Genomic DNA, 25,163 nt, shown 5'->3' with positions numbered 1-25,163 from the left:
GCTGTCAAGCTGAAGAAAAAAGTCCTATTAGGTAATTTTGGCCTGCGGTATTCCAGAGGCAGTTTATAGGTACTGGCAGTCCAAGTGGAATGTGGCTCTGGTGGTCGCAGAGGCAAGAACCTAAGCATGGGAGGAGCTTGGTGAGACCATGGACCAAGACTTCCATATGGCGTAGAGGTGACTCTGGCCCGCCATCTGGCATTGTAGGAGGGGAAAGCAGAGAGCTACCAACACAGTTTAAAGTGGGGCCAGTGTACTGCTGATCTCGACTTGGGACGTTGTGGATCAGTGGGCAAAGTACTCCAAAGACCTCCTCAATCCCACCGGCACAAACTCTAATTTCCCTTCCCTGGGACAAATAAAGCTTTTCATTTCATTTTTTTTCATTCATCTTCCATTGAGGAAGCAGAGTCTGGGGACTTTGGGTTGGACTCTCAAATCTCTGGTGCTGAGGTCACTGAGGTGGTCAAAAAGATGCTCAGCGGCAAGGCCCCAAGGGTAGATGAGATCTGCCTGGAGTGTTATATTGGCTGATGCGACTCTGCAATATTGCGTGGACATTGGGGGCAGTTCCACCGGATTGGTAGACTGGGGTGGTGGTCCCCCTATTCAAAAATGGGCACCACAAGGTGTGTTCCAACTACAGGGGTATTGCGCTCCTGAGACTCCCTGGAAAAGTCTATTTACGGATTCTGAAGGAGGAGGGTTCATCAAATAGTTGAACCTCAAATTCAGCAGGAGTAATGTGATTTTCGGCCTGGCCATGTAACACTGGACCAGCTCTATACAGGGTCCGAAATTAACACTCGCCAAATGCGAGCAAATTGCTCCATTTGGCGAGTAAATTTTTGAGCTCTATCTGCCACATGGCGAGTAAATGTTTGCACCAAATTAGTTATGTTTATCAGTCATCTTCCATGGATTTCTAATACTCCTCCCGCCTGCACGCATCGTACACAAACGTACGCGAAACGTGAACGCTGCATCCAACGTCATTTCCACCTATCCCATTCAATCAGTTTATCAAGTTAGCAGTTAGCTTCGTGTTAAAACTAGCGGTGAAATGTGGCGGTTTTTAACTGGAGTCAGCCAGCCTTCCAAAGGAAAACTCGTGGAACTGGAAGAAAAAACACCAGGACCAGTGGCAACCAGAAGACTTTGTGAAAAGTGGCGAACTGGAGATGGCGGAGTCGTGAGACAATGGCTGCATTATGATGGCCACGTAGCGTTGCTGCCTTTCACAGACAACTGTCCCTCGGCATTCTTCAAATATCCAATAAATGCCCGTACTTCCGACTTTGTCTTCTTTGAGGGATAATAAATGTCCCGAGTGCTGCTGTCTCCTCCTTTGGCCATTATTTCAGCTTTAGCTTAAAGAAAGTTTTGGTCGTAAACAAAAAAGTGCGCATGTGCCGCCGGCAACTTCAGCAGATGATACGGTGGCTGGTAAGGGTCACCGCGCCTACACCGCAGCCACGGTAATCCACCGAGATAATATATATATTTTTTTAAACAAGACGGTTATTATTGTCGTCAACTTTTTTACCGGGGTTTACTGCTACACCGGTTACCGTGACAACCCTAGCCCTGACACACTTTCAGATATTCTCATGGTGCAGCTGTGTTCTCCAGAGATCAAGGACTAGGACCCAAATGAGGCTGTAATGCTTTGGCACAAAGACGGTGTCAGAAGCAGGAGGCCAGACTTCATGGACAGAGAAAACAAGGAGTCTGACTAGATTTCAATGAAAGAGTTCATAAAAACCATCTCTAAAAATAAATAAATAAATAGTAAAAATGACAAAAGAGTTGTTTTTCTTATTAATTGAAGTTTTAATTATTTTGTCACTCTGTTTGGAATCAACATAATATAGAATAACAAGCTTTAGTTAGATCTAAATCATTTAGAATTTTGGCCGGTAAAAAATATGCTTGGCCGGTAGATTTTCATCACCAGCCAACTTGGCCGGTGAGTAAAAAATTTAATTGCGGACCCTGGCTCTATACCATTAGGGGGGTCTTGGAGGTTGCGTGGGAATTTGCCCAACCAATCTACGTGTGTTTTGTAGATTTGGAGAAGGCGTTCGACCGCGTCCCTTGAGGGGCCCTGTGACAGGAATTTCGGGAGTATGTGGTACCAAGCTCTTTTAGAAGGGCTGTTGGGTCCTTGTATGACCGGTGTCAGAGCTTGGTCCACATTGCCAGAAGTAAGTCGAGCTCGTTCCCGATGAGAGTTGGATTTTGCCAAGGCTGCCTTTTGTCACCGATTCTATTCATAACTCTTTAAGGACAGAATTTCAAGGTGCAACAAAGGTGTTGAGGGGATCCGTTTTGGTAGTCAAAGGATCAGGTCAATGCTTTTTGCAGATGATGTGGTCCTGTTGGCTTCATCAAAATGTAATCTATAGCTTTCACTGGAGCGGTTTGCAGCCTAGTGTGAAGCAGCTATGATGAGAATCAACTCCTCTAAATTTGAGACCATGGTCTTGAGTTGGAAAAAGGTAGAATGCCTTCTCCAGGTCAGGGACGAGGTCCTGCCACAACTGTGGGAGTTCAGGTATTTTGGGGTCTTAATCATGAGTGAGGGAAAGATGGAGCGCAAGATCGATAGGTGGATTGGTCCTGTGTCTGGTAAGTCGCCTGCATCACTGCAGTCTGTCGTGGTGAAGAAGTAGCTTTAACAGAAGGCGAACCTCTCGATTTACTGGTCAATCTAAGTTCCAACCTTCACCTATTTGGGGGGATTGCTGCTGCTGCTGTTTGGATCGCTGGCTGTAATGCACATAGCACACAACCTTGCAGTATAAAGAAGGACAACACCTGTACCCCTCCAGCTCAGCTGTGTGACTGCACTAACTGTCCTGTGGGACCCTCACCATGTAACCCTCATGTCCATGCTGTCTCTGGAGGAGAAACACGATCTCCTGTAACTTAAAATGAACCAAAGCTTCCTCCCAGTTTCTCTTTAGCTGAATTTAACATCAGTTTATCATCATGAAACAAAAGAATAAAGTGGAACAAAAACTTCCATTTCTCTCTTTTTTAACTTCCCCGTGTCCCTAAATAAAAGAGGCAGATGATTATGCTGCAGCCGCCGTCACTGACCCCGACCCCTCCCCAAGACCGGATCTCCCGACATCACAGCACTCGGTGAGCAGACAATCTCCCTCTCTCTCAGTCGCTGAACGAGCGTGCGAAGAGCGCAACGTGACAACCCGCTCAATTAACATAATTCACGGCCCAAATCCAACAGAACCGATCAGGCTGATTCGGTTCGGGTTTGGTCTCAGGTTATAACTCCAGCGCTCAGCCCTGCAGTACCACATAAAGGCAGACCAAAGTTTTCCTACCTGGTAAATGTGAAGAACACCGCTCTGACAGATGTGGCTGCTGCGCTGGTGTCGCCGTTAAAATAACTAAAATTGACTATGGTACTCTTCTATGATGCTGAATCATTTCTGCCCGCATCTCATGCATTGATTATTTGATTATTTTCCTCAGCTCTATACACCTCCCGGTCGGCCGTCGGGGATGGGGGTTGCGCGCGGAGTTTGGTGGCCACAAAAAGGGGGCTCGCAGACCGGATGTGGCCCGCGAGCCTCGAGTATCACTGACCTATGGACACCAGCTTTCGGTAGTGACTGACTGAAAGAATGAGGTCGCGGATACAAGCAGCCAAAATGAGTTTTCGCCGCAGGGAGTCTGGGCTCTCTCTTAGAAATTAGGCAAGAAGCTCGGTCATGAGGGAGGGGCTCGGAGTAGATCCGCTCCTCCTCTACATCGAGAGGAGCCAGTTCATGTGGCTCGGGCAGCAGGATGCCTCCTGGACGCCTCCCTGGTGGTGGTCGGAGCAACCGGTGGCGCCGGTGCTTGGCAGCATCGCCCAGTGTGCCCCAGGGCAGCTGTAGCTACATCGTAGCTCATCCCCACCAGCGTGTGAATGGGGGGTTGTAGAACCCTAAGAAGGCACTATACAAATACAGGTAATTTACCATTTATAAAATACCAAGAACAAGAACTCTAAGTTTGACACGTTTACGTTTCCTTGTTTAAGCTGTTGCTTTTCAGAACAGTGGAAAATATCTTGTATAATGTGATGGGTAGGCTTAAATAAGTGAAACTTTAGTCATGAACAATGAGCACGTGTACTGGCTCTTACACAAGGAATCAGGATCAGCATTTGTGATTATCTTGCCTGTTTTTTTATTATTTTCATTTATTTTTTCTTTTCCTCTGACTGACCGACACAATGTTATGACCCAATAAATGAATAAACATTAAAACTGTGGACTTTGCTGTCACACAGTGACTTTACAGGCTACTCCTTCAGAATGATAAAACTACATTTAGCTCAATATTTGTTTTCATTTCTATTACTAGGTCATTTAAAAATAAAACCAACGGCATACCGTAAAAATATGTAAAATCTCAAATATGACAAAATCGATGTCCTTACCCGAGTTAAACTTTGTTGTAGGACAATGGCGATGGCCTGAAATCTTCGGTTGCTGTCTGCTAAGAGCTGTTTGAGCTGCTGGATGTTCTGGTTGCTCCTCTCACCCTGCAGGTCATTTGCCTGAATCCCATCCCGTGATCCAGATCTGTGGGTTGGTCCCTGTTGAGACTTCTCTTGGCGAGAACTGGTTTTGGACTTCTTGTGCACTGGAACAGAGCTTGGGTTGAGTGCTGTGACAACACTAAGCATCAGTAAACTGTTCTCCATAAGCTCTACATAAAGACAACGCCTTCCAAAGAACCCCTTCTGCCAGGTTTTCATGTGAAACAAAGCTCTGCAGCCAAAGAGTTCAGTCTAACCAGCCAGTCTGATGGTTCCCAGATGCACTTAGTTTTCCATTTCCTAATTGAATCCAATCCTCTGCAGGTTCTAGCCACCGAGGACCGCTGGTCTTAGCGAGGCTGTGCATCAGCAACTTTCATTTACAACTGCTTTATAAATACATCAGTGATATATGATAGGTACCATCACAGTAAAAACATTTTTATCAACACAGCAAAGAACATAAACAACACACCAGCAGGTGATAGACATTCAGAGCTCCCATGTTGTCACAGATATTAGCAGAACTGTGACGTCAGTGAGAAACCTGATGATTTCAGCTCTAACGATTTACTTAAGCGCTCCTCTTCAATGGATGAGTTACAAAGCGGAAAAAAGACTATGTTAGCTGGATACATTTGTGAACACAAGTTATTTTTGTGTATTTTTGGTTTTAGGTGCCTTCCTCCGTTTGAGTATTGTATTATCAGGTTACAAAGTTAATTAAAAGTTGTTTAATAACGGTGTTGCCAACTCAGCGACTTTGTCGCTGTTCCTAATGAGTTTTTGACCCCCTCAATTACTTTTTTCCAAAAAGCGCCTAGCGACAACCCTAGCGACATTTCTCTCGACCCGTTGCTACTTTCTGTAGAACTTTCTTGTAGATATTCCCTACAGATTAGCAACAAAGAAACCATTTGCACTCTGAACCGTTCATCCGGGAGTAAGGAAAGAGAACGATAATCTGCACATGACTGACCAATCATAAACCGTTTTCGGCCGGGCCAAAGACAAAGGTGCAGTTGCAGAGCTGGAGACCGCCGATTAACGTCTAGCAGGCTCACGCTTCTACTAGAGACGGCGCAGGCATCAACCTGCGATCTCCGGTTCTGCAGCCGTCAGACACTTTGGCTTTTCCTGCATTTGGAAAATAAAGTCAACGGGAGTTTCAACTACCGCCCCGTTTACACACGCAGCTCTGTGGCTCATCTGAATTTCCTTCAGTGACACAGGGATGGTTATACTTTGAGACACCCGCTCCCTTTTGCTCGGTGCACCGTTATTATCACGATGGAGAAAAAACACAACAGAGAAGTTGTGAAACTATGAGGTGTAAAAAAACAGCTTTTTAGGAAAATGCCTGAGAATGAGAGCAGGAGGTCGGAGTTAAATCCTATAACAGAACTGTTTGGATCACCACACCATATCTGTCTTAATGTCACTTTATTTATACTTTTGGAATTTATTTTACATATCAAAGCAATTTGGACCATTTTAATCATACTAATTAATAACTTTAACACATAAAATAGTTTTTGTTATTTTCCTCCCTTTTAGTCCTAAAAAGACCAACTTGTATTAAAAATCTTCAGTATATATATGTGTATATATCTCTTTTAGATGCTATGGGGAAAATGAACGCCAATGTGGCGTGACAACGTCATTAATATGCAAATTAGCACGTGACATCATCTGGCGACATCTAGCGACTTTGGGGGGAACTTCAGCTACTTTCAGTCAAAAACAGTTGGCAACACTGTTTGATAAGTCATTATCTTGTCTTCATCATTAGATGGCACATAACTGATCACACTTGAAACTAGAAGCCTATGATGGGTGTATTAGAGCATCCTTGTGCAATAAGCTATACTTTTATGATAGCCCTAAACAAAAACCATGCATGAAGCTACAGCCCATGAAGAGTATTAATGGTCATATCTTTTATGAAACCCAAAACCTGGACGGCGATCAAGTGAAACTTGGAGTCAGCAGAGACCACAACACCCAAGGATAGCAGCAGCATGTTGCTGTGGAACATAATCAACCGTCTACGTTTATTTAGAGCTGAAGCTTCACCACACTCAGGTCATTAAAGCCAACATGAAGGCCTGTGCCATTTTACTCTAATAAAAGGGAGAAATCAGACCATCGAGCAAAATTAGAAGGCTAGTTTATGAGACTCTAGCAGAGAGGAGTAAATAATCCTGGTTATTGAGACCAGGAAAGTGAAGTTTGAGCCTGGATGACAGCAGGTCAGTAAAGAGTTTACAGATCTGCTCTTATTTCCTTCTGCGAGACACTAATGTGGGCTGTTAAGAGAAAAACAACTTTACGTTGCTGAGTTGTTTGATAATCTTGACATATTGTAACTGTTAGCTCAGTCGGACGGATAAAAAAGGACCCAATAATAACTAATTTAGCCATTTCTATTCAGTACATACCAGTAAATAGGCCTGGGACAATAACAAATTTTACTGGGTGACATATTGTCCAACAACTTATTGACGATAAACGATATTATTGTCGACATTATTGAGACCAAAATAACCACTTATGTAATGTTAATATATTATAATAATAATGCAAGTACACCCTTTAAAATGCAACAATTAAACCTTCATTGAACATTGGAATTTCATGAGCCAGAACTTTTAAGTAAATAAATAAAACAAACAAGAAAAATTAAATAAAAAAGCACTCTGTTAGAAAATTTAGCACCAAAAGTAAAATAGGCCTCATCTTTTCAAAACAATAAATTCAATGGTCTATCCAGTGTCCAAAACTACATTTTAATAATGATAAATAATAATAAAAGAGTTGTACATTTCTTAACCTCAATATATTCAGGCTGGAAAAATTATTGAGTTCATTTTCATCTATCGTACAATTAATTGATTTATTGACTACCGTCCCAGCCCTACTAGCAACAGAGTCATTTATTGGTCTTCACATGTTGACATGTACTTTTAAACCATGAAAATGAAACACCCTCAACACAAAAAATGTGTTTTTGAATCAGATAAGGGATCCCTTTTAAAAAGGATCAAAATCTTCTCCGCAAACATGATCAAATAAAGAATCTTACCAGCTCTTGGTGTAACTGGTCCAGCAGGTTTACAGTGAGGGCTATTTTTCTCAAGGCTGCCTGGAGGACGTGGAGCTCCTTTGCTTGTGGAAGGTGCAGATCTGCATGGTGAAGTCAGAGCTGAGACAAGAAGATGATCCAGGTAAGAAAACAGACTTGAACAAACCCCGACCCATAGTAAAGCACTGGTCAGTAACCACTGAGACGAGGGAGTTACGAAGATGAGATCAATCATCAGATTAGTCATCTTGAGGGTTTACGTGTTTAAATGTCATTTGGGAAGCATTTAAATAATGGAAACGTACATTAAAGTCTCAGTCTTGTGAAGGCCCTGAACAAGTCAGAAATGACTAAAACTACTCATGTTTATTATATTTACATGCAAAGACAAAAAATAAATCACGTTTAAACTATAGCTACTCTGTTTCGCCATCATTTGAGCTGGTGTATTATTTATTCTGTCTAACTTGATTTATTCAGGCATCCTGTAGTTACTTATTAAAAGTTTGCAGAAACAGGTGATTGTTTAGTTTCTAGCCTATAACGCCCTCTGCTGGTCATGCAAATAGCACCTCTAACAGAGCAGAACACGCAGGTAGTCTCTGGACATGCTGGACTAAGGAACAAATACAAATAATTAATCCGTAAAAAAAAATTAATGAAATCACATCAAATATGTTGTTTGTGTCCATTCTTTATTTTTATTACAGTATAGGTTATTTTAAGGTTGATTTAAATGATATTCAGATTGGTAGCACTAATCTGCTTCCAGTGTGGGCATTTTGATTTTACTGCCGACATTAATTCACGTGGACACCACTTTGACTACGACTGACAGGAAGACGGACAAGCTGAGATGAGGACAAGGACTAATAATTCACAATCTATATAATAATTATTTAAGCCGCCCATTCGTTTCTTCTGCTGTGTGTAGATGAACTTAATATTTAAACATTAGCAAACACAATCTAGGACTACGTCAGTCTGGCTTTTGTAAACACAAACAGACGTTGTGTCCATAAGGACACAGGTCATCACTTTCCAAAGGCCTTCCCAATCACCTCAGCCCTAACCCTAACTATGGTTTCATCCGAAGGATCCAGACAAAGCTGTACCGAGCTTCTGTTTCAGACGTTCTGAACCTGAACAGATCCAGAGTAAGACTCAACACTGTGCTCCGCTTGCTCCAACAGAGAGATCACGTCACAGCACGAAGCATGAAGACGTCACAATCAGACACTTGTTATTGAGCTCTGGAGCTGCAACCACACAAAGTAGTTCTCTGTATGGGAGAAGAATTACAACATTTGTGTAAAATCTGTGTTTCGCTTCTCTAAACAAGTCAAACTCTAAAAAATAAATAGATTTAGCTCATTTTAAACACATTTATTAAGCAAATAAGTATTTTTTGTATATTTAAGTTTCACTTTAAATACGTGATTGGAGTGAAACAGCAGCACTGGATGACTGATGAATAAAATAAAGCCACAAAAATAACCGCAGCAGGCCAGCATGACGTACAGAGTGATATGCGTTTAAGCTGTTTCTAGTTTGTAATCACATCAGAAAACTCGACAGCAGAGAGCCAGAGGTTGTGGAAACTGAGAAGGTAAATGAAACCTGAGCTGTGTTGCCACCATTGAAGCTTCACCAAACAGCTTCCAGAAACATTCTGATTTTAAACTAAGGATAGTGGCTTTGACCCAGAAGCCTTTAGGATGTAAATAAGTGACAGACCTGTTTGAAACACCAGAGTGCTCTTCCTGCATCCTGACAGCAGCTGAATGTTTCGCAGCAAGTCTTTGGCTGTCAGACGCACACGGATGTTTGACAGGGAGAGCTTTGGAGACCATAACATGGCTCAAGACAAAGTTCAAGAAAACGTCTATAGTTTCTTGAATCAAAACAGGTGTTCTAATGTAGACACGTCATGGCAGAGCCACACATCCAAAGCCTCATGAGACTGATAAGAAAAGGTCAAATAAACGCAGATTCATAGAAATAGTTTTTTCCAGAGACAGCCAGGTCAGCATAACAAGTCTCCAACTATTGAACTCCCTGCCAAGTAGAACATGAAAGCAATATAAAAGGTTGTCAGATGGTCGTAGCAGCTCATTGCATGCAGCTGAGAAAAATTAAAAACCAAAATCCCCTTAATCCTCGTGGAATACCAGGCTCCGGCCATGTGTCAAAGCATCAAGTCCCACTGCAGACTGGAGCCGCGTTCCCAAGCCTGATGGTGGTGGTACTGAAGCAGAGCCAGGATGGATGCAAAGGGAGTATGTGTGTGTGTGTGTGTGTGTGTGTGTCTTACAGAATAAGCACTGCCAATGGAAAATCCATCTAACCAAAATGATTCTGTCCTCTTGTGTCACCATCATTGGGATGGCATTGCCTGGGGCAAGGTTAGGTCTGGTACATAAAATGAAAATGTTTCTGCTGAAGGTTGGTGAAACTGTTCTACACCGTTACAGCAGCAACATCAAAACTGACAAATGAAACTGAAATAAAGAAATGAGTGCTTCTTAGCTCAGCAGAGGATAACATGGAAGCCATAAAATGTTGATTAAAAAATGTAAAACACAAACAAGCTCAAAGAGCAATTGGGTTAAATAAAAATAAAGAAATCATCATTGTCCTACAGCAATTTTTTAAGACTGACATGAAAGTTTTAATTCAACAGAAAAATTATCATCCATCCTGCTGTTGATAGCTTGCTGAACAGCCTCTGTTTGAAGAAATGGTTAATATTCAACAGAATTGGGGAGCACAAAGAAACTCCAATCATCGCAAAAACCCAAATGTATTTCTACCATCTTCAAACAGCTCCAATCAAACATTATCTTATAAACTTCTCTACAATTCTGTAAGTCCTTAGCTATTTAGGTCCTACTTCTGTGACCGCACCTTTAATGTTATGGTGGGTAGTGCTGCCTCCCCCTCTGCAGCTTTGACTTGTGGTGTTCCTCAGGGCTCTATTCTTGGACCCCTTTTATTTAATTTATATATTTTGCCCCTGGGTAACATTTTTAAAAAACACCACATTGACAACCATTTTTATGCAGACGACTGCCAATTATATGCCTCTGTGAAGCCTAATGACTTCTTACAACCCCTTGTTGAATGCTGCAATGATGTGAAGAGCTGGCTGTCAGAAAACTTTCTTTTGCTGAACGACGCTAAGACAGAGGCCATCATTTTCAGCCCTGCTCCTTCTCAAAGTCCCCAACTGACCCTTCCATTTATCACAAGTGGGTTGAAAAACCGTGTCACAAACTTAGGGGTTGTGATGGATGCTAAACTAAAAATGGACATTCATGTCAACCAGGTAGTTAAGACCTGTTTTTACCACCTGAGGCGTCTCTCTAAAGTTAAGCCCATTTTAAAAAGGCGTCATCTCCATTCAGTTGTCCATGCATTTATTACTTCCCGTCTCGATTACTCTAACTCAGTGCTATACGGTGCTCCTATACCTGAGCTAAACAATCCAATAAACTCTATGAAGACCTCTGCATGCCCGCTCAACATTTTACCCTCAACTTTGTTCAAAACTGCTTTTCAGTCCATCGGTCCCAGCGTGCTCTCTATTATTAATGCTTCTCTGGTTTCTGGTCAGGTCCCTGCTTACTTTAAGAACGCTGTAATCCACCCAATCCTTAAAAAACGAGTCTCGACCCCTCTCTCCATAGCAGCTTCAGACCCATCTCTAAACTTGCGTTCATCTTCAAGATCTTGGAAAAGGATGTGGCTAAAAAACTCACAGCTGCTCTTGATGAACATAACATCTATGATAGCTTCCAGTCAGGTTTTCGTAGAGCTCATTCTACTGAAACAGCTCTTCTTAGGGTATCTAATGACCTTCTGACTCACACTGATGCAGGGAACTGTTCTGTTCTGGTGCTGCTGGACCTGACTGCAGCCTTTGACACTGTTGACCATCACCTGCTACTGGAGAGTCTGAGAGACTGGGTAGGCCTATCAGGATCTGCTCTGGAGTGGTTCTACTCTCGTCTGTCTGAGCGTTCTGTGGCCATCACCTCCCTCACCCATGGTGTCCCGCAAGATTCTGTGCTGGGACCTCTACTTTTCCTCCATCTGCTTCCTCTTCAGCACATCCTGAGCTCATTTAAAATAATCTCCTACCATCTTTATGCAGATGACATCCAACTGTACATCTCCTTTAAGCCCCATGAGATGTCTAAGCTGCAGCTGTTACACACCTGCTTAGACTCTATCAAAACCTGGATGGTGGGAGCTTTCTACAGCTGAATGAAGATCAGACTGAGATCCTCATCTGTGCCCCAGACAAGCTGGTTCCCAAAGTCAGAGACTCTCTTGGTCAGCTTGCTTCTCACACCAAACCTTCTGTCAGGAATCTTGGTGACCTTTGACCCAGCTCTCACCCTGGATTCTCATGACAGTTCTCTTGTTCGCTCTTCCTTCTTCCATCTCAGGAACATTGCTAAGCTGAGTCCCATTCTGTCCCGCTCTGAACTTGAGACAGTTCTCCACACCTTCATCTCCTCACGCTTAGACTACTGTAACTCTCTTTTCACGTGTCTGAGCAGAACCTCCCTGAACCGTCTACAGGTGGTTCAGAACGCCTGTGCTTGGCTTCTGACCAAGTCCTCCAAACACACCCACATCATCCCGCTTCTCCTCCAGCTTCACTGGCTGCCAGTCAACTTCAGGGTTCATTTCAAGATCCTGGTTCTGGTCTACAGGGCCTTACATGCACAAGCACCATCTTACATTGGTGATCTTCTTAGTCCCTACACCCCCAGCAGGTCCCTGAGGTCCAGTGATCAAAACCTACTGGTTGTGCAGCACCAGGCTAAAGACCAAAGGTGACAGATCATCTGCTGCTGTGGCCCCCAGACTCTGGACCTCTCTCCCCCTGAGCCTGAGATCAGTGGACTCAGTGGTCTCCTTTAACCTGTTCACCTGTTCAGGCTGGCTTTTTTGTGACCATCGGCTGAATCTTCATCACTACCTCCTCCTCCTCATTCATCTCTTTCAAGGAAAAAAGTTTTGGAACCACTGGTCTATACGATGAATATTCTATTCCTCTAAACACAAGGTATCTGCAGGTTTAAGGGAGCCAAATTTAAGACTTTTTAAGACCCTTTTTAAGGCCACTTTGACCAAATTTAAGCTATTTTTAAAATTAAATTTAAGCTATAATTTCCAGCTATTGCCTGGAACCGGTGCTAACCACGTCGCGAACGTGGGATTAGCCATCCAGTTACCATTAAACTTGCACTTCCCCATGGCGCAAGCTCCCACTAGCTTAACCAGCTAATGTGCTCATCTAAAAATAGCCCCCTTACACAACCAGCTGAATGTGTACGGTTCCGCTTACGCCAACATCACACACATAAAATGCTGAACACTAACTAGAAATTCACGAAAATTTCATAGTAATAAAAGAATTTTGTTTATTGGGTTTTTGGAGATTTAAGACCTTTGGAAACTGCATTTAAGGAATATTTGTCAATTTTAAGGATTTTTAAGGCCTTAAATTTGGAAAAGCAAATTTAAGACTTTTTAAGACTTTTTAAGGACCTGCGGATACCCTGTAAACAGCCATCAGGAAGCCATCTACAACAGGGAAAGATAGTAATCTTAATCTAAAACTGTAACTAATGTTAAAGGTGAAGAGCTCAGTCAGTTGGATTTAAAAAAGCCCCAAATAAGAATCATAACTATTTTAGCCATTTTTATTCAGTACACACTAGTAATTGTGTCATTTACTGGCCTTCACACCACAAACATTTGAAAAACCTGAAAACGAAACACCCTTAAAATGTGTATTTGAATCAGACTAAGGGTTTATCTATTTAAAAAGGAGCAAAGTCTTCTCAGCAAACACAAAGAAATGAAGAATCTTACCAGTTCTAGGTGTAGTTGGTCCAGCAGGTTTACAGTGAGTTATCCGTTTCTCAAGACTAACTGTAGGATGTGAGGCTCCTTTGCTTGAGGAAGGTGCAGGTCTGCATGGTGACGTCAAAGCTGAGACCACAAGAAGATCCAAGTGAGAAAACAGACTGAAAATAACCCAAACCATAAAAAAGCATAGATCAGTACCTACTGAGACTTGAAGGAAGTTGAAACGATTAATCATTAGATTAGTCATCTTGAGGGTTTACATTTTTAAATGACAGTTAAGGATTTGGTGTCTCAGCCTTGTGGAGGTCAAGAACAAGTCAGAAAATATTAAAAATATTCATGTTTACTGTGATTAGTCACTCATTCCCTAATTTTTAACAATCCTGGAAAATGAGTTAAATATGAAATACGTATCCATAGTCAGTACCAATTCTGAGAAAAGACAACAAAGCCTGCAATAATGGAAGCATCCGAGGAAATAGTTAACACATTAGATGAAGGAAAATTTGCGATTTGAGTATTTATAGATTTTAAGAAAGCATTTCACACAGTAAATTCATACAGCCCCCCCCCCCCCACACACACACACACACACACACCCCAAACCTGGGTCTTTTTTTTCAGTGGCCCTCGGACCCAGACGGGCCGTGTCCAGGGAGTGGCCTGGGGTAAGTAAGTAAGTAAGTAAAGTTTATTTATAGAGCGCCTTTTACAGATAAATCACAAAGTGCTGTACAACACGAGTAAAATCAGGGCAAATACCTCAAACCAATAAAAACATCATAAAAACAATAGCAGTGACAGCAATAGTAACCAAAATCAGGAGTAAAAACAAAGTGAAGGTGTGAACAAGAACAAAGCCATCTTTTAGGATATTTAGCGGGGGAAAGCCTGGATGAAAAGGTGAGTTTTAAGATGTTTTTTAAAGACCTCGTCAGATCTCAAGAGACGGAGATTTGAAGGTAGACTGTTCCAAAGTCTGGGGGCAATAGACTGAAAGGCCCCGTCCCCTTTGGTTTTTAGTCTGGTTCGAGGAACAGCCAGGAGGTTTTCAGATGTGGATCGGAGGTTCCGTCAAGTGGGGTGGCACATGCCACCCTTGGAATCTGACTGGCCACCCCAGGTGCCACCACACTAATTTACCTTTGAATAGGCTTTTCATTGTCCACAAAAGGCTTGGGGGTACAACAAAAAAAGCATAACCATTGGTGCCACCCATGCACAAAGCTGTGCCTCACCTGGGCCACCCCATTATAAAAGATCTGGACCCAGAGCTGTAGAGAGAGAGAGTTGCGACACTTCAATAGACTTCTATTGAAAGAATGGAATGTGGAAGTCACGTGGCTCGTGTAGCTTCGAATAGTTCCAAACAGCCCCGCTGCTGCATTGACCACAGTTCATTTTTGGTTTTTCGGAAGGATTTTCTCCGTTAAGTTGATCAAATGTCATCATTGTTTTTTGCATTGTGAAGCGTTAGCTAACCGCTTCGTACCAAAATAAGCCAACGATGATTTTATGTTGCCAGTTTAAGCTAAATAACCTTTAATGAGCCAATTGTGTGCAGCTTGTTGATTTTGAGCAGGAGGGTTTAGACAAGCTTCACGAGCTGCAGACGGGTTTATTTCAGTTTGTTTGATTCTACGTTTAAAAAATATTCCCCACAGTTTAAATAGGTTATAAACTTTTTACATTATTAGTTTTATTTGGGATTTCTTGTACAATACGTTGCTGTATCAACACGAACATGCATCAGAAATGGAAGCACAAATGGAGAGACCAATAATAAAGAAAATGTGATTGAGAAGACAATTATTTAACATTTTTCAGTTAACAACACTGACTGCAACGAACTGCTGAAGCATGAGAAAAACAGGATTACAAACGTGAGAAAATATGTTGTTCTGTTTTGTGGACTCAAGTAATAAGAATAGAATTAAGATAGTTCAAGAACAGTAGTTGAACAATAACTTAAAAATGAGACATTTTCCATGAAAATGCTCATTTCCACTTGCTTTATAATATTAGCATTTGCTATTTTGTTAATAAGGAATGACAAGAAATAAGAATTAACAATAACACAATTATCAATAAATAAATGTCAAAGAGTTACTAAAACAAACATCTTATGTAACCATTAAAGGTTAAACTGTGTTGTGTGTCCATCTTCATGTTTTCATCGTGGCTGAGTGGAGAGCTGACCAGGAACAACGGTGGTGGCAAATCCCAGTTGGGTCTGTGATGGAGTGATGCACGCCTGGAGTGATTGCCATCTCATCCACAGTAAGCACACACTCTCTTTCCATCTCTGTCATATTTTTAACCTTCAAACTGGGCATGTCACACACCTCTCCTAACACACCTGGCTCCTGTTAATGGGCTGCATTTGTCTGTGCAGGTTCTAACATCAGGCAGAGGGATACTCATGTCCTGAAGAAACCTGCAGCCTGTTGAACCCACTGAAAAACAGTTGTACGGCCTTTTTGATCGTCTGTTTCCTCCCTTAGGTGTTCCAGCTGGGTTCCCTGCTTGCATGGCCTGTTCCTTTCTCCTCCTGGCCCTGACGCCAGCTCCTCATGGCTTCCTGGGATGTCCCTCTCTCCTGATACCATCTCATGTCCCCCCTCACTTTCCCCCATCTCATTTGCCTCACTGCTGCTGCTGCTTTCCCCATTCTCTGAAATTATAATGGCGCTGTTAGAATAAAGAATCATTTTAAAATGAAATAAATACAAATGTCTAATATTTCTAAACATTCGTACCACCGTTTACTTGAGTACAACATGTGTGGTCACTGGTCAGTGGACCAACATGCAGTGGTTCTGCTGTACTTCTCACTGCGGGGTCCTTCCTCCTCCTTGGTTCAGGGCGATGAACAAACACAGCATCAGCCCTGAGTCTCACCTTGCCTTGCCTAGTCTTAGTAAACTGTCCCTCCTCTACATGTGCCTGTAGAGTGGTGTATTAGTTTATTTCCTGCCACATTTAACAGTTTAATTGCAGCCTTGTGCAGCTGAGAGCAGAACATGTAGAACCTTGATAGAAAACATGTGAGAGTGCACGTTAAACCCGCTGCACACAGCTTTTTGTTATTGTGATCTCTGGTCATGGTGAGGTTGCTCCTGCTGACTCGAGCCAACCATTTTCTTCTTCTCTCTGCGTCTTTGGGGAAGCCATAATTCTGATTCCTCCCTCAGACCGATTGCTATATGCAGCGCAGCCAACCATGTAAGCTTATCTACCTATAAAGGGATTATTAAAATACTGTTTTTGTACATACAGAAATATTGAACTAAACCAAAAATATAGAGATGTAAAATTGAATTTTAAGATTTTATCAACCCTAAAATTAGTCATTTCAAATTTTAACCCACAGACACATTTTATTTTAATAATAATCAAAATAAAGTTATTCAAAAGAGTTTCATTAGGTCTTGAGTACATTGCTCATAATTAATGATTCAGCTTATTTGTGCATATGTAATGACTAAACATAATGTTGGTAAAATGCTTTATTAAAAATGCTATTATACATGTTGTACAAGTCTGGTGTTCATTTTTTCACAGTTAACACTTTTTTATCTACTGTGATGAACCATACAGTTTTACTGAAGTTTTCTTTGTAATTAGTTGCTATAGAAACCAGATAAACTGGGTTATAGATGCATGTGCTGTCTTCACATAAAAACATAAAGTAATGATTGTAAAATGTTTTCTACTGAACAAAATAGATCATCATTCAAAGCATAAACAGCTTCATGTTTTCTTCAAGGTACGCTGGAGCAGAGTTCTAGCTTTCAATAAACACTTTAAAATGGATATTACAACTCGACTTTAGGGCTTCTTGTAGGACTTAAAGTTATTAAATTTGCTTATATTAGAGCAGCGTGTTGCATTACTACATCAAATTTATTGCTATAATGTGGTCTAAATGTGTTCTACAGTGTGTTAGGACTGCCGTATTCCTGTAATGTAGAACAGTCACGGGTGTCTGTCTTCCTACAAATGCTCGGAAAATAAATAAATACGCTACTTTGTGAAGGAATTGGGACATAATATATAATATAATACAGGGGTGGGCAATCCTTGTCCTCGAGGGCCGCTATCCAGCAGGTTTTATTGTTTACCTGCCCCAACACACCTGATTCCTGGATGAACCACCTGTTCAGCAGCTCATCAGGCTCTGCAGCAGCCTGTTAATCACTAGTAGATTCAAACCAGGTGTGTTTAAGCAGAGAAACAAGTAAAACCTGCTGGACAGCGGCCCTCGAGGACTGGGATTGCCCACCCCTGATATAATATATAATATTATTCAATAATTACCAAAAATAGCCAGGGGAAATGTGGCAATATTCAATTTTTGTGATTTGACCCACCATACGCCGTTCGAACTGACTTACGGCGCTGGGATGTTGGGAATTATTGAGAGCTCCATGAACCACGTGACCACGAGTCGGCGAGTTCAAAGCATGTCGCAACTCTCTTTCTACAGCTCTGCTCGGACCATTATAATTGAGGACCCGTGATGTATTCAATGCTCCTTGCAAAATTTAGGACATACCAGATAAACTATGGAGTACTTAATATAACTGTCTCTCTTTTTTTTTTAAACAAATGAGAGACATGCCAGGAAAGACACATTTCATATTCAGCCATCAATTGGATACAATGCAAACTGAAGCTACTGGTCCAGTTGCATTCTTGACGTAATGAACGAACCACTGGTTCAGGTCTTTGAATACATGCAATCAAAAATATTTACACATTATTCTACCTGGCCGTCTCTCGTATCCTCTAACAGACTCATTAATTTCACTCCTGGGGCACTGGGAGAAGCGCCCATGAGCTGAAGCCAAACAACCAATCACATCTGGTTGCTAGGAAGAAGTGTGGAGTGTTAGGCCAATTAGCATCAATGAGGTTATCATCTTTAGGGTGCTGGCTGATAGCATCCCTGCTGCAAGAAACAGCTAGCCAACATGCTAGCTGAAGGTGCTGTATCTCCCGCCCTTCCCTCCTCATGCACACACAGCTGATGTACATAGATGGAGCTGAAATCGTACCTGTAGCTGCTGCAGTAAAATGTTTATATTTGTTCTCATTTTATGGCATTTTACGTTCAGAACTGAATGTCTAATTCAGTTTCTATAATAAAATCCACATAATGGTTAAACTAAGTATTGCACTTTGAGGTGTGCATGCTTTACTTTGCACAGCTTGAGACAGACTGTTGGAGACTGAAATCTGAAGCTGGAAAACACCAAGGTCAAAATAAAATGTACATTATGAACAAAAGTTGCTCAGACAGTAGGCTTGTGTATTTATTTGATTATTATTAGTCTCATTTATCTGTAAATTGGATAATTTACTATCTGTAAAACTGCAGATTTGGAGAAGGGAAGTAAATAACTGTTATGGAATTGTAGTCTAAACTGTTTGTTTTAATATTTATAATGAACTAAAGAAAATCCTTCCACACATAGCTCCACCAAGAATTATTTTCACCAGCCGCCACTGACACTATCAGATTATAAAGAAAAAATTCTGGACTGATCTGTAACAAACAGTTTCTAATCAGGCACTGACACTTAAAAAATGTATTTCAATATGTGAAAGCATGTCACCATAACCAATTTCCATCAGCGGTTCAAGGCTACATTTAAGCAGAGCAGAGGCAACCCCACATGAAACTAGATAAATATATTTGTACAAATAAAATAAATAATCTGATCATTATATTTAACTACTAGCAGATCAAATATAATAAATGCTCTAAAGAAATAGACTGCAGAGAGGCAGACATTTATTTGTGTTTAACGTAAAACATTTTTAAATCTGCTAAAAATTTTTATCTATTAGTAATTAACCCTCTCACTTGTCCAAAGGTCTTCATCTCGTCCATTAATCACAGCTAACAAAGGGATGATACAGAAGCGATAAGATCCAATGAGCAGGCAGGTCAACAGTGTGAGATCACAGCTTGATGATGTACTGCCTGGTGCGAGTAAGGAAGAGTTACTGAAAACGTGAACTGGAGGTTCAGTCCAGGTGCAGCTTCGAAGTCCAGTGTAGCCAGCCATCCTTTTTCCAGTGAAACATGAAGAGGTTGCTCTTTTTAATCCACATCAGACATCAGATGAACTATGTCTGCCTTCACACCTCCAGGCTGTGTGTTAAGTAGAGTGGAACAAAGACTGTTGCCATAACAACAAGAGGGAGGGAGGATACTCAGCGTAGAAAACAGGTCTTCAAAGCCAATCACAGACCTGCATCATTGATTATTTATTTCTATGTGATATGAAGGGAATACAACTATTTACAAAAGCCTAAAACTGAGTCGGAGGCTTTAATGTGGGCTGATATCAGAGATGGGTTCTGATGTTGCATTTTAAATAGTTTTACCGAGAGGTTTCTGACGGTCTTGACATATAACTAATACAAGCCACATTTACCAATGGTAATCATTAACTATTTTATCCATTTCTAATCAGTACATACCAGCAAATGTGTCAGTCATTGGTCTTCACGCTTTGATTATTTTGAAAACATAAAAGTGAAACACCCTCAACACACAAAATTTGTATTTGCAGCAGACAAAATCTCTTCCAGAAACACGGTAAAAAGCAGAATCTTACCACTTCTGGGTGTAACTGGTCCAACAGGTTTACAGCAAGGATTCCTTTTCTCAAGACTGACAGTAGGATGTGAATCTCCTTTGCTTGTGGAAGGTGCAGGTCCGCATGATGAAGTCAGAGCTGAGACTAGAAGAAGATCCAAGTGAGTAATCAGACTGGAAGTAACTCGACCTATAATGAAGCACTGAGCAGTGACCACACAGACATGGAGGGAGTTATAAAGACAATTGTATCAATTTAATAATTGATCATATCTGGATGATCCCACTACCACTAGGGGGCACACTTTGGACCTGGTCATCTCCCAACACTACCTAGATCAATCTAAAGGTAAAAAATCTGGAGGTGTCTCACCATAAGGTTGTTTTCATGGAGTTTTTCCATCTTTCTCACCTGACTAAACCCAAGCACCATGCCTCCATCAGAAAATTAAAAACATTAAGCCAATAGCTCTGACTGGTGACCTTCATCTTTTCTTCATACAAACATCTCAGTGGACTTCCACAACAATAGTAATTAGCATCTGTGACATTCACATCCCATTTAAGACCACAACATTCACCTTCACCTGCTCAGCTCCCTTCGCCTAGCATACCATCTTTGTTATATTGCAGCCATTAGCTAAAATTAATTTTTTCCCTTCAATGTACAAACAGCACTCCATACTGACAGAAAAACACAATTGTAGAAATGTATTAAAAAATAAATAAATATCACATGGTCCTAAGTATTCAGACCTTTTGTTCAGTATTTAGCGGAAGCACCTTTTGAGCCAATACAGTCACGAGTCTTCTTGATAAAGATGCAACAAGTCTCTTACACCTGAATTTAGGGATCCTCTGCCTTTCTTCCTTGCAGATCCTCTCCAGTTCTTCAGGTTGGATGGTGAACATTGGTGGACATACATGTATAGGTCTCTCCAGAGAACTGGGTTTGAGTTAGGGCTCTGGCTGGGCCATTCAAGAAGAGTCACAGAGTTGCTGTGAAGCTACTCCTTTGTTATGTTAGCTGTGTGCGTAGGGTCATTGCCATGTTGGAGGGTACACCTTCGGCCCACTCTGAGGTCCTGAGCACTCTGGAGAAGGTTCTTGTCCAGGATATCCCTGTATTTGCCCATATTCATCATTCCCTCGATTGCAACTGGTCATCCTGTCCCTGCAGTTGAAAAACACCCACAGCATGATGCTGCCACTGCCGTGCTTCTCTGTTGGGACTGTATTGGACAAGTGATGAGCAGTGGCTGGTTTTGTCCACACATACCGCTTAGAATTAAGGCCAAAAAGTTCTATCTTGGTCTTATCAGACCAGAGAATCTTATTTCTCACCATCTTGGGGTCCTTCAGGTGTCTTTTAGCAACCTCCATGGGGGCTTTCATGTGTCTTACACTGAGGAGAGGCTTCCAACGACCCACTCTGCTCTTTGGGTTCTTTACCTCTCCCACTAAGGCTCTTCTCCCCCGGTAGCTCAGTTTGGCCGATGTAAAGATGGTAATTATAACTTTAATACTGATGCGCACTTAAGAATGTATGGATATATATATACACAACAAAAATATAAACGCAACACCTTTGTATCTGCTCCGATTTTTCATGAGATGGACTTAAAGATGTAAAATTCATTCCAGATACACAATATTACCATTTCTCTCAAACATTGTTCACAAATCAGTCTACATGTGTGATAGTGAGCACCTGTGCTTTGCTGAGATAACCCATCCCACCTCACAGGTGTGCCACATCAAGATGCTGATCCGACATCATGAGTAGTGCACAGGTGTACCTTATACTGCCCACAATAAAAGGCCACCCTGGAATGTGCATTTTTTTATTTTTATTTTTTTTGCTTTATTGGGGGTCTGGGGACTTAGAACCGGTCTCAGTATCTGGTGTGACCACCATTTGCCTCATGCAGTGGAACACATCTTCTTCGCATAGAGTTTATCAGATTGTCAATTGTGGCCTGTGGAATGTTGGTCCACTCCTGTTCAATGGCTGTGCAAAGTTGTTGGATATTAGTGGGAACTGGTACACGCTGTCGTATACGCCGGTCAAGCACATCCCAAACATGCTCAATGGGTGACATGTCCGGTGAGTATGCTAGCCATGCAAGAACTGGGACATTTTCAGCTTCCAAGAATTGTGTACAGATCCTTGCAACATGGGGCCGTGCTTCATCTTGCCTAAACACGAGGCGATGTTCATGGATGTACGGCACAACAATGGGCCTCAGGATCTCATCACGGTATCTCTGTGCATTAAAAATGCCATCAATAAAATGCACCTGTGTTCTTCATCCATAACAGATGCCTGCCCATACCATAACCCTACCACCACCATGGGCCACTCGATCCACAACACTGACATCAGCAAAGCGCTCACCCACACGACGCCACACACGCCGTCTGCCATTTGCCCGGAATCAATCAATCAATCAATCAATCAATCAAATCAAAGATACTTTATTAACCCCAGAGGGAAATTAGAGTTTCAGTACACACAATTCAGAGATCAGACATACATGGTCAAGACACATGATAAGACTTTGTGACTGTGGTCATTCACAACCATGAGTCGCGCTACCTTAATAGAGGTTACATGAGGACTGGTTCAGGTGGAGGGGAAAAAGGCACTTCAGAGTCACCCTCCACCAGGAGGGAAGCTTTGCTCTGCAAAAAAACACCTCAAACAGATATGCAACAGACTTCAGACAACACAACATAAGTGTCCACTAGGTGGGGTGGTGGGTTGGAACTATCCCTACTTCAGTTCCTGCAGCCACAATAGAAGCAGCGCATGTCACCTCAGTGTGGTCAGGGGGAGGAGCATTGAGAGTTGTAGGGTTGCAATGACCCTGGAACGTTTCAGCGGCCTTCCCGCAGTCCCGCCCAGGCTGGGATAGGAGTAGGGATGGGTACCTTTGACATTTGAATCGATTTGGTACTAATTCCGGTACCTAGGAATCGATGCCGGTACTTAACGGTACCAATTTTCGATACTTTTGAGTGTTTATTATTTTAATTCTCTTTTATAATTAAATATATATTTTTCTCAATATATAACAATATTTGATAAATATCACGATAAATAACATTCAACTGTTTGTATTTTAACATCGTCCTTGTAGTTTTATAAGCTGATAATTAAACTTAAGCAAACATCTTTACTGTGAACTAAATTTACTGTGTATCTTCATTCCTTTTGCCGTCTTTTTTCATTTGATTTTTCCTACTGGGAAGTTAGAATTTCCGAGGAGAAAGCGAACGCACCATTAGCTGATAACAACGGTGGCAATGGAAGCTAACATATCAAGCTAACGTTATCTTAAACAGTTTATTTAGCTGCTGGAGCAGATTAAAACGATGATGCCTCACACTTAGATCGTTGTCACTGGTTTCATCTTAACCCAATCACCCGTTGCATTTAGTAAAGTGAAGCCAAACTTTAGAGCGCGTTCATGTTCTTCTAGTCGGAAATTCGGAGTTCCGAGGAGAAAGTGAATGCACCATTAGCAAAACGGAAGCTAACATATCAAGCTAACGTTATCTTAAACATTTTATTTACCTACCGGAGCAGATGAGTATGTCTCACTTAGATCGTTGTCGTCGGTTTCATCATCACCCAGTTACCCATCACATTTAGTGAAGTGGACCCAAGCTTTAGCGTGCATTCTTTTTACCATGCTACTCTGTTCACAACTGGCTCACAGCGAGCAACGACATAACGCTCTTGCGCATGCGCAGCTGTCTTGGCAAGTTCTTGTTATGAAGGACGGGTACCGAAACGAGGCACCGTTTGAAATGACGTGAATCGGTGCTCGGTCGTTACTATGGAATTCGGTCGGTACCTTAAAAAGTACCGAATTCGGTACCCATCCCTAGATAGGAGACAGAATTGAGTTGCCATAGCGACAGCACATTCCACATATCTTATGAGGGGGGGAGTTTTCGTTGGAGCCTTGCAGGCTCAAGGACGCCAGATTCTGATTAGAAATTGTTTTGGGGCCGGACAGAGATAATTTCCTCTCTGTCTTACAGTTTGTTGGTCCTCAACCTCTCAAAATCCCAATAATTGACATTAAACTATCCCAATCCATGCTGATTCATCCACTCTCTCCTTGATGGCATCCGTCTTTTGTGCCAATAATGAATCTCGGCCAAAGTCCCAAGCTTACGATTCATCTCGGCAATTTTGTGAGTCTGAATTCACAGCGCGGTGCAATCCATCTCTGAGCTCCGGGATCCGGCCAATATTCCTCGACAGCTCGTTAATTTTCCGGTAAGCCAGGTAGCCTCCAATGCCGATCAGCAGGAAACCCGACACCAACACCACGAATATCCACACATTTTCAGAGTCCTCCACAGACAGCTGGTCTGTCCCAGAGGGGCATCCAGGAGCCCCTTCTCCCATTGTCATCGTTGAAAAAATTTTATCAACCACGTTGAGTGACCTACTTTCGAGATCCATTTTATTGAATTTCAGTTTCCAGTTTCCAGAAAAAATGCAGAAGCAGCCGTGCACCCAGCACACACAGACAGACAAAGGCCTTGAGGATAAGATATGGAGGAGAGGAGAAGAAAAGCGTCTGCACCCTTCAAGAGCCAGAAGAAGAAACAATGTAAGCCGAGATTTATCCGTGAAGAGAACGCCTCTCCAACGTGCCAGACGCCATCGAATGTGAGCATTTGCCCACTCAAGTCTGTTACGATGACGAGCTGGAGTCAGGTCAAGACCCCCGATGAGGACAATGAGCATGCAGTTGAGCTTCCCTGAGACGGTTTCTGACAGTGTGTGCAGAAATTGTTTGGTTATGCAAACCAATTGTTTCAGCAGCTGTCTGAGTGGCTGGTCTCAGACGATCTTGGAGGTGAACCTGCTGGATGTGGAGGTCCTGGGCTGGTGTGGTTACAAGTCATCTGCGGTTGTGAGGCCGATTGGATGTACTGCCATATTCTCTGAAACGCCTTTGGAGACGGCTTATGGTGGAGAAATGAACATTCAA

At 42.0% G+C, this 25,163-nt stretch overlaps 1 protein-coding gene across 7 annotated transcripts in view; it reads right to left on the bottom strand.

Moving 5' to 3' along the window:
• Window positions 1-25,163, bottom strand: part of mtus1a (microtubule associated tumor suppressor 1a) — a 65,747-nt gene that overhangs the window by 25,654 nt on the left and 14,930 nt on the right. For all 7 annotated transcript variants that reach the window (XR_011520139.1, XM_070549515.1, XM_070549458.1 and 4 more), the window contains exons 6-9: window positions 20,165-20,290; window positions 13,536-13,655; window positions 7,644-7,763; window positions 4,457-4,662 (exon numbers count right to left, since the gene is read on the bottom strand). Coding sequence is in view for 6 of the 7 variants with exons in the window: in XM_070549515.1 (XP_070405616.1) it covers window positions 4,457-4,662; window positions 7,644-7,763; window positions 13,536-13,655; window positions 20,165-20,290 (572 nt within the window). In the remaining variant the exon portion in view is untranslated. The remainder of the gene's footprint in view (window positions 1-4,456; window positions 4,663-7,643; window positions 7,764-13,535; window positions 13,656-20,164; window positions 20,291-25,163) is intronic.

Source organism: Nothobranchius furzeri, chromosome 1 (assembly GCF_043380555.1).
Source record: "Nothobranchius furzeri strain GRZ-AD chromosome 1, NfurGRZ-RIMD1, whole genome shotgun sequence".
In the NCBI taxonomy this organism is placed as follows: Eukaryota; Metazoa; Chordata; class Actinopteri; order Cyprinodontiformes; family Nothobranchiidae; genus Nothobranchius; species Nothobranchius furzeri.
Note: the sequence above shows the minus strand (reverse complement) of the source record. Positions and strands in the feature narration are given on the sequence as shown.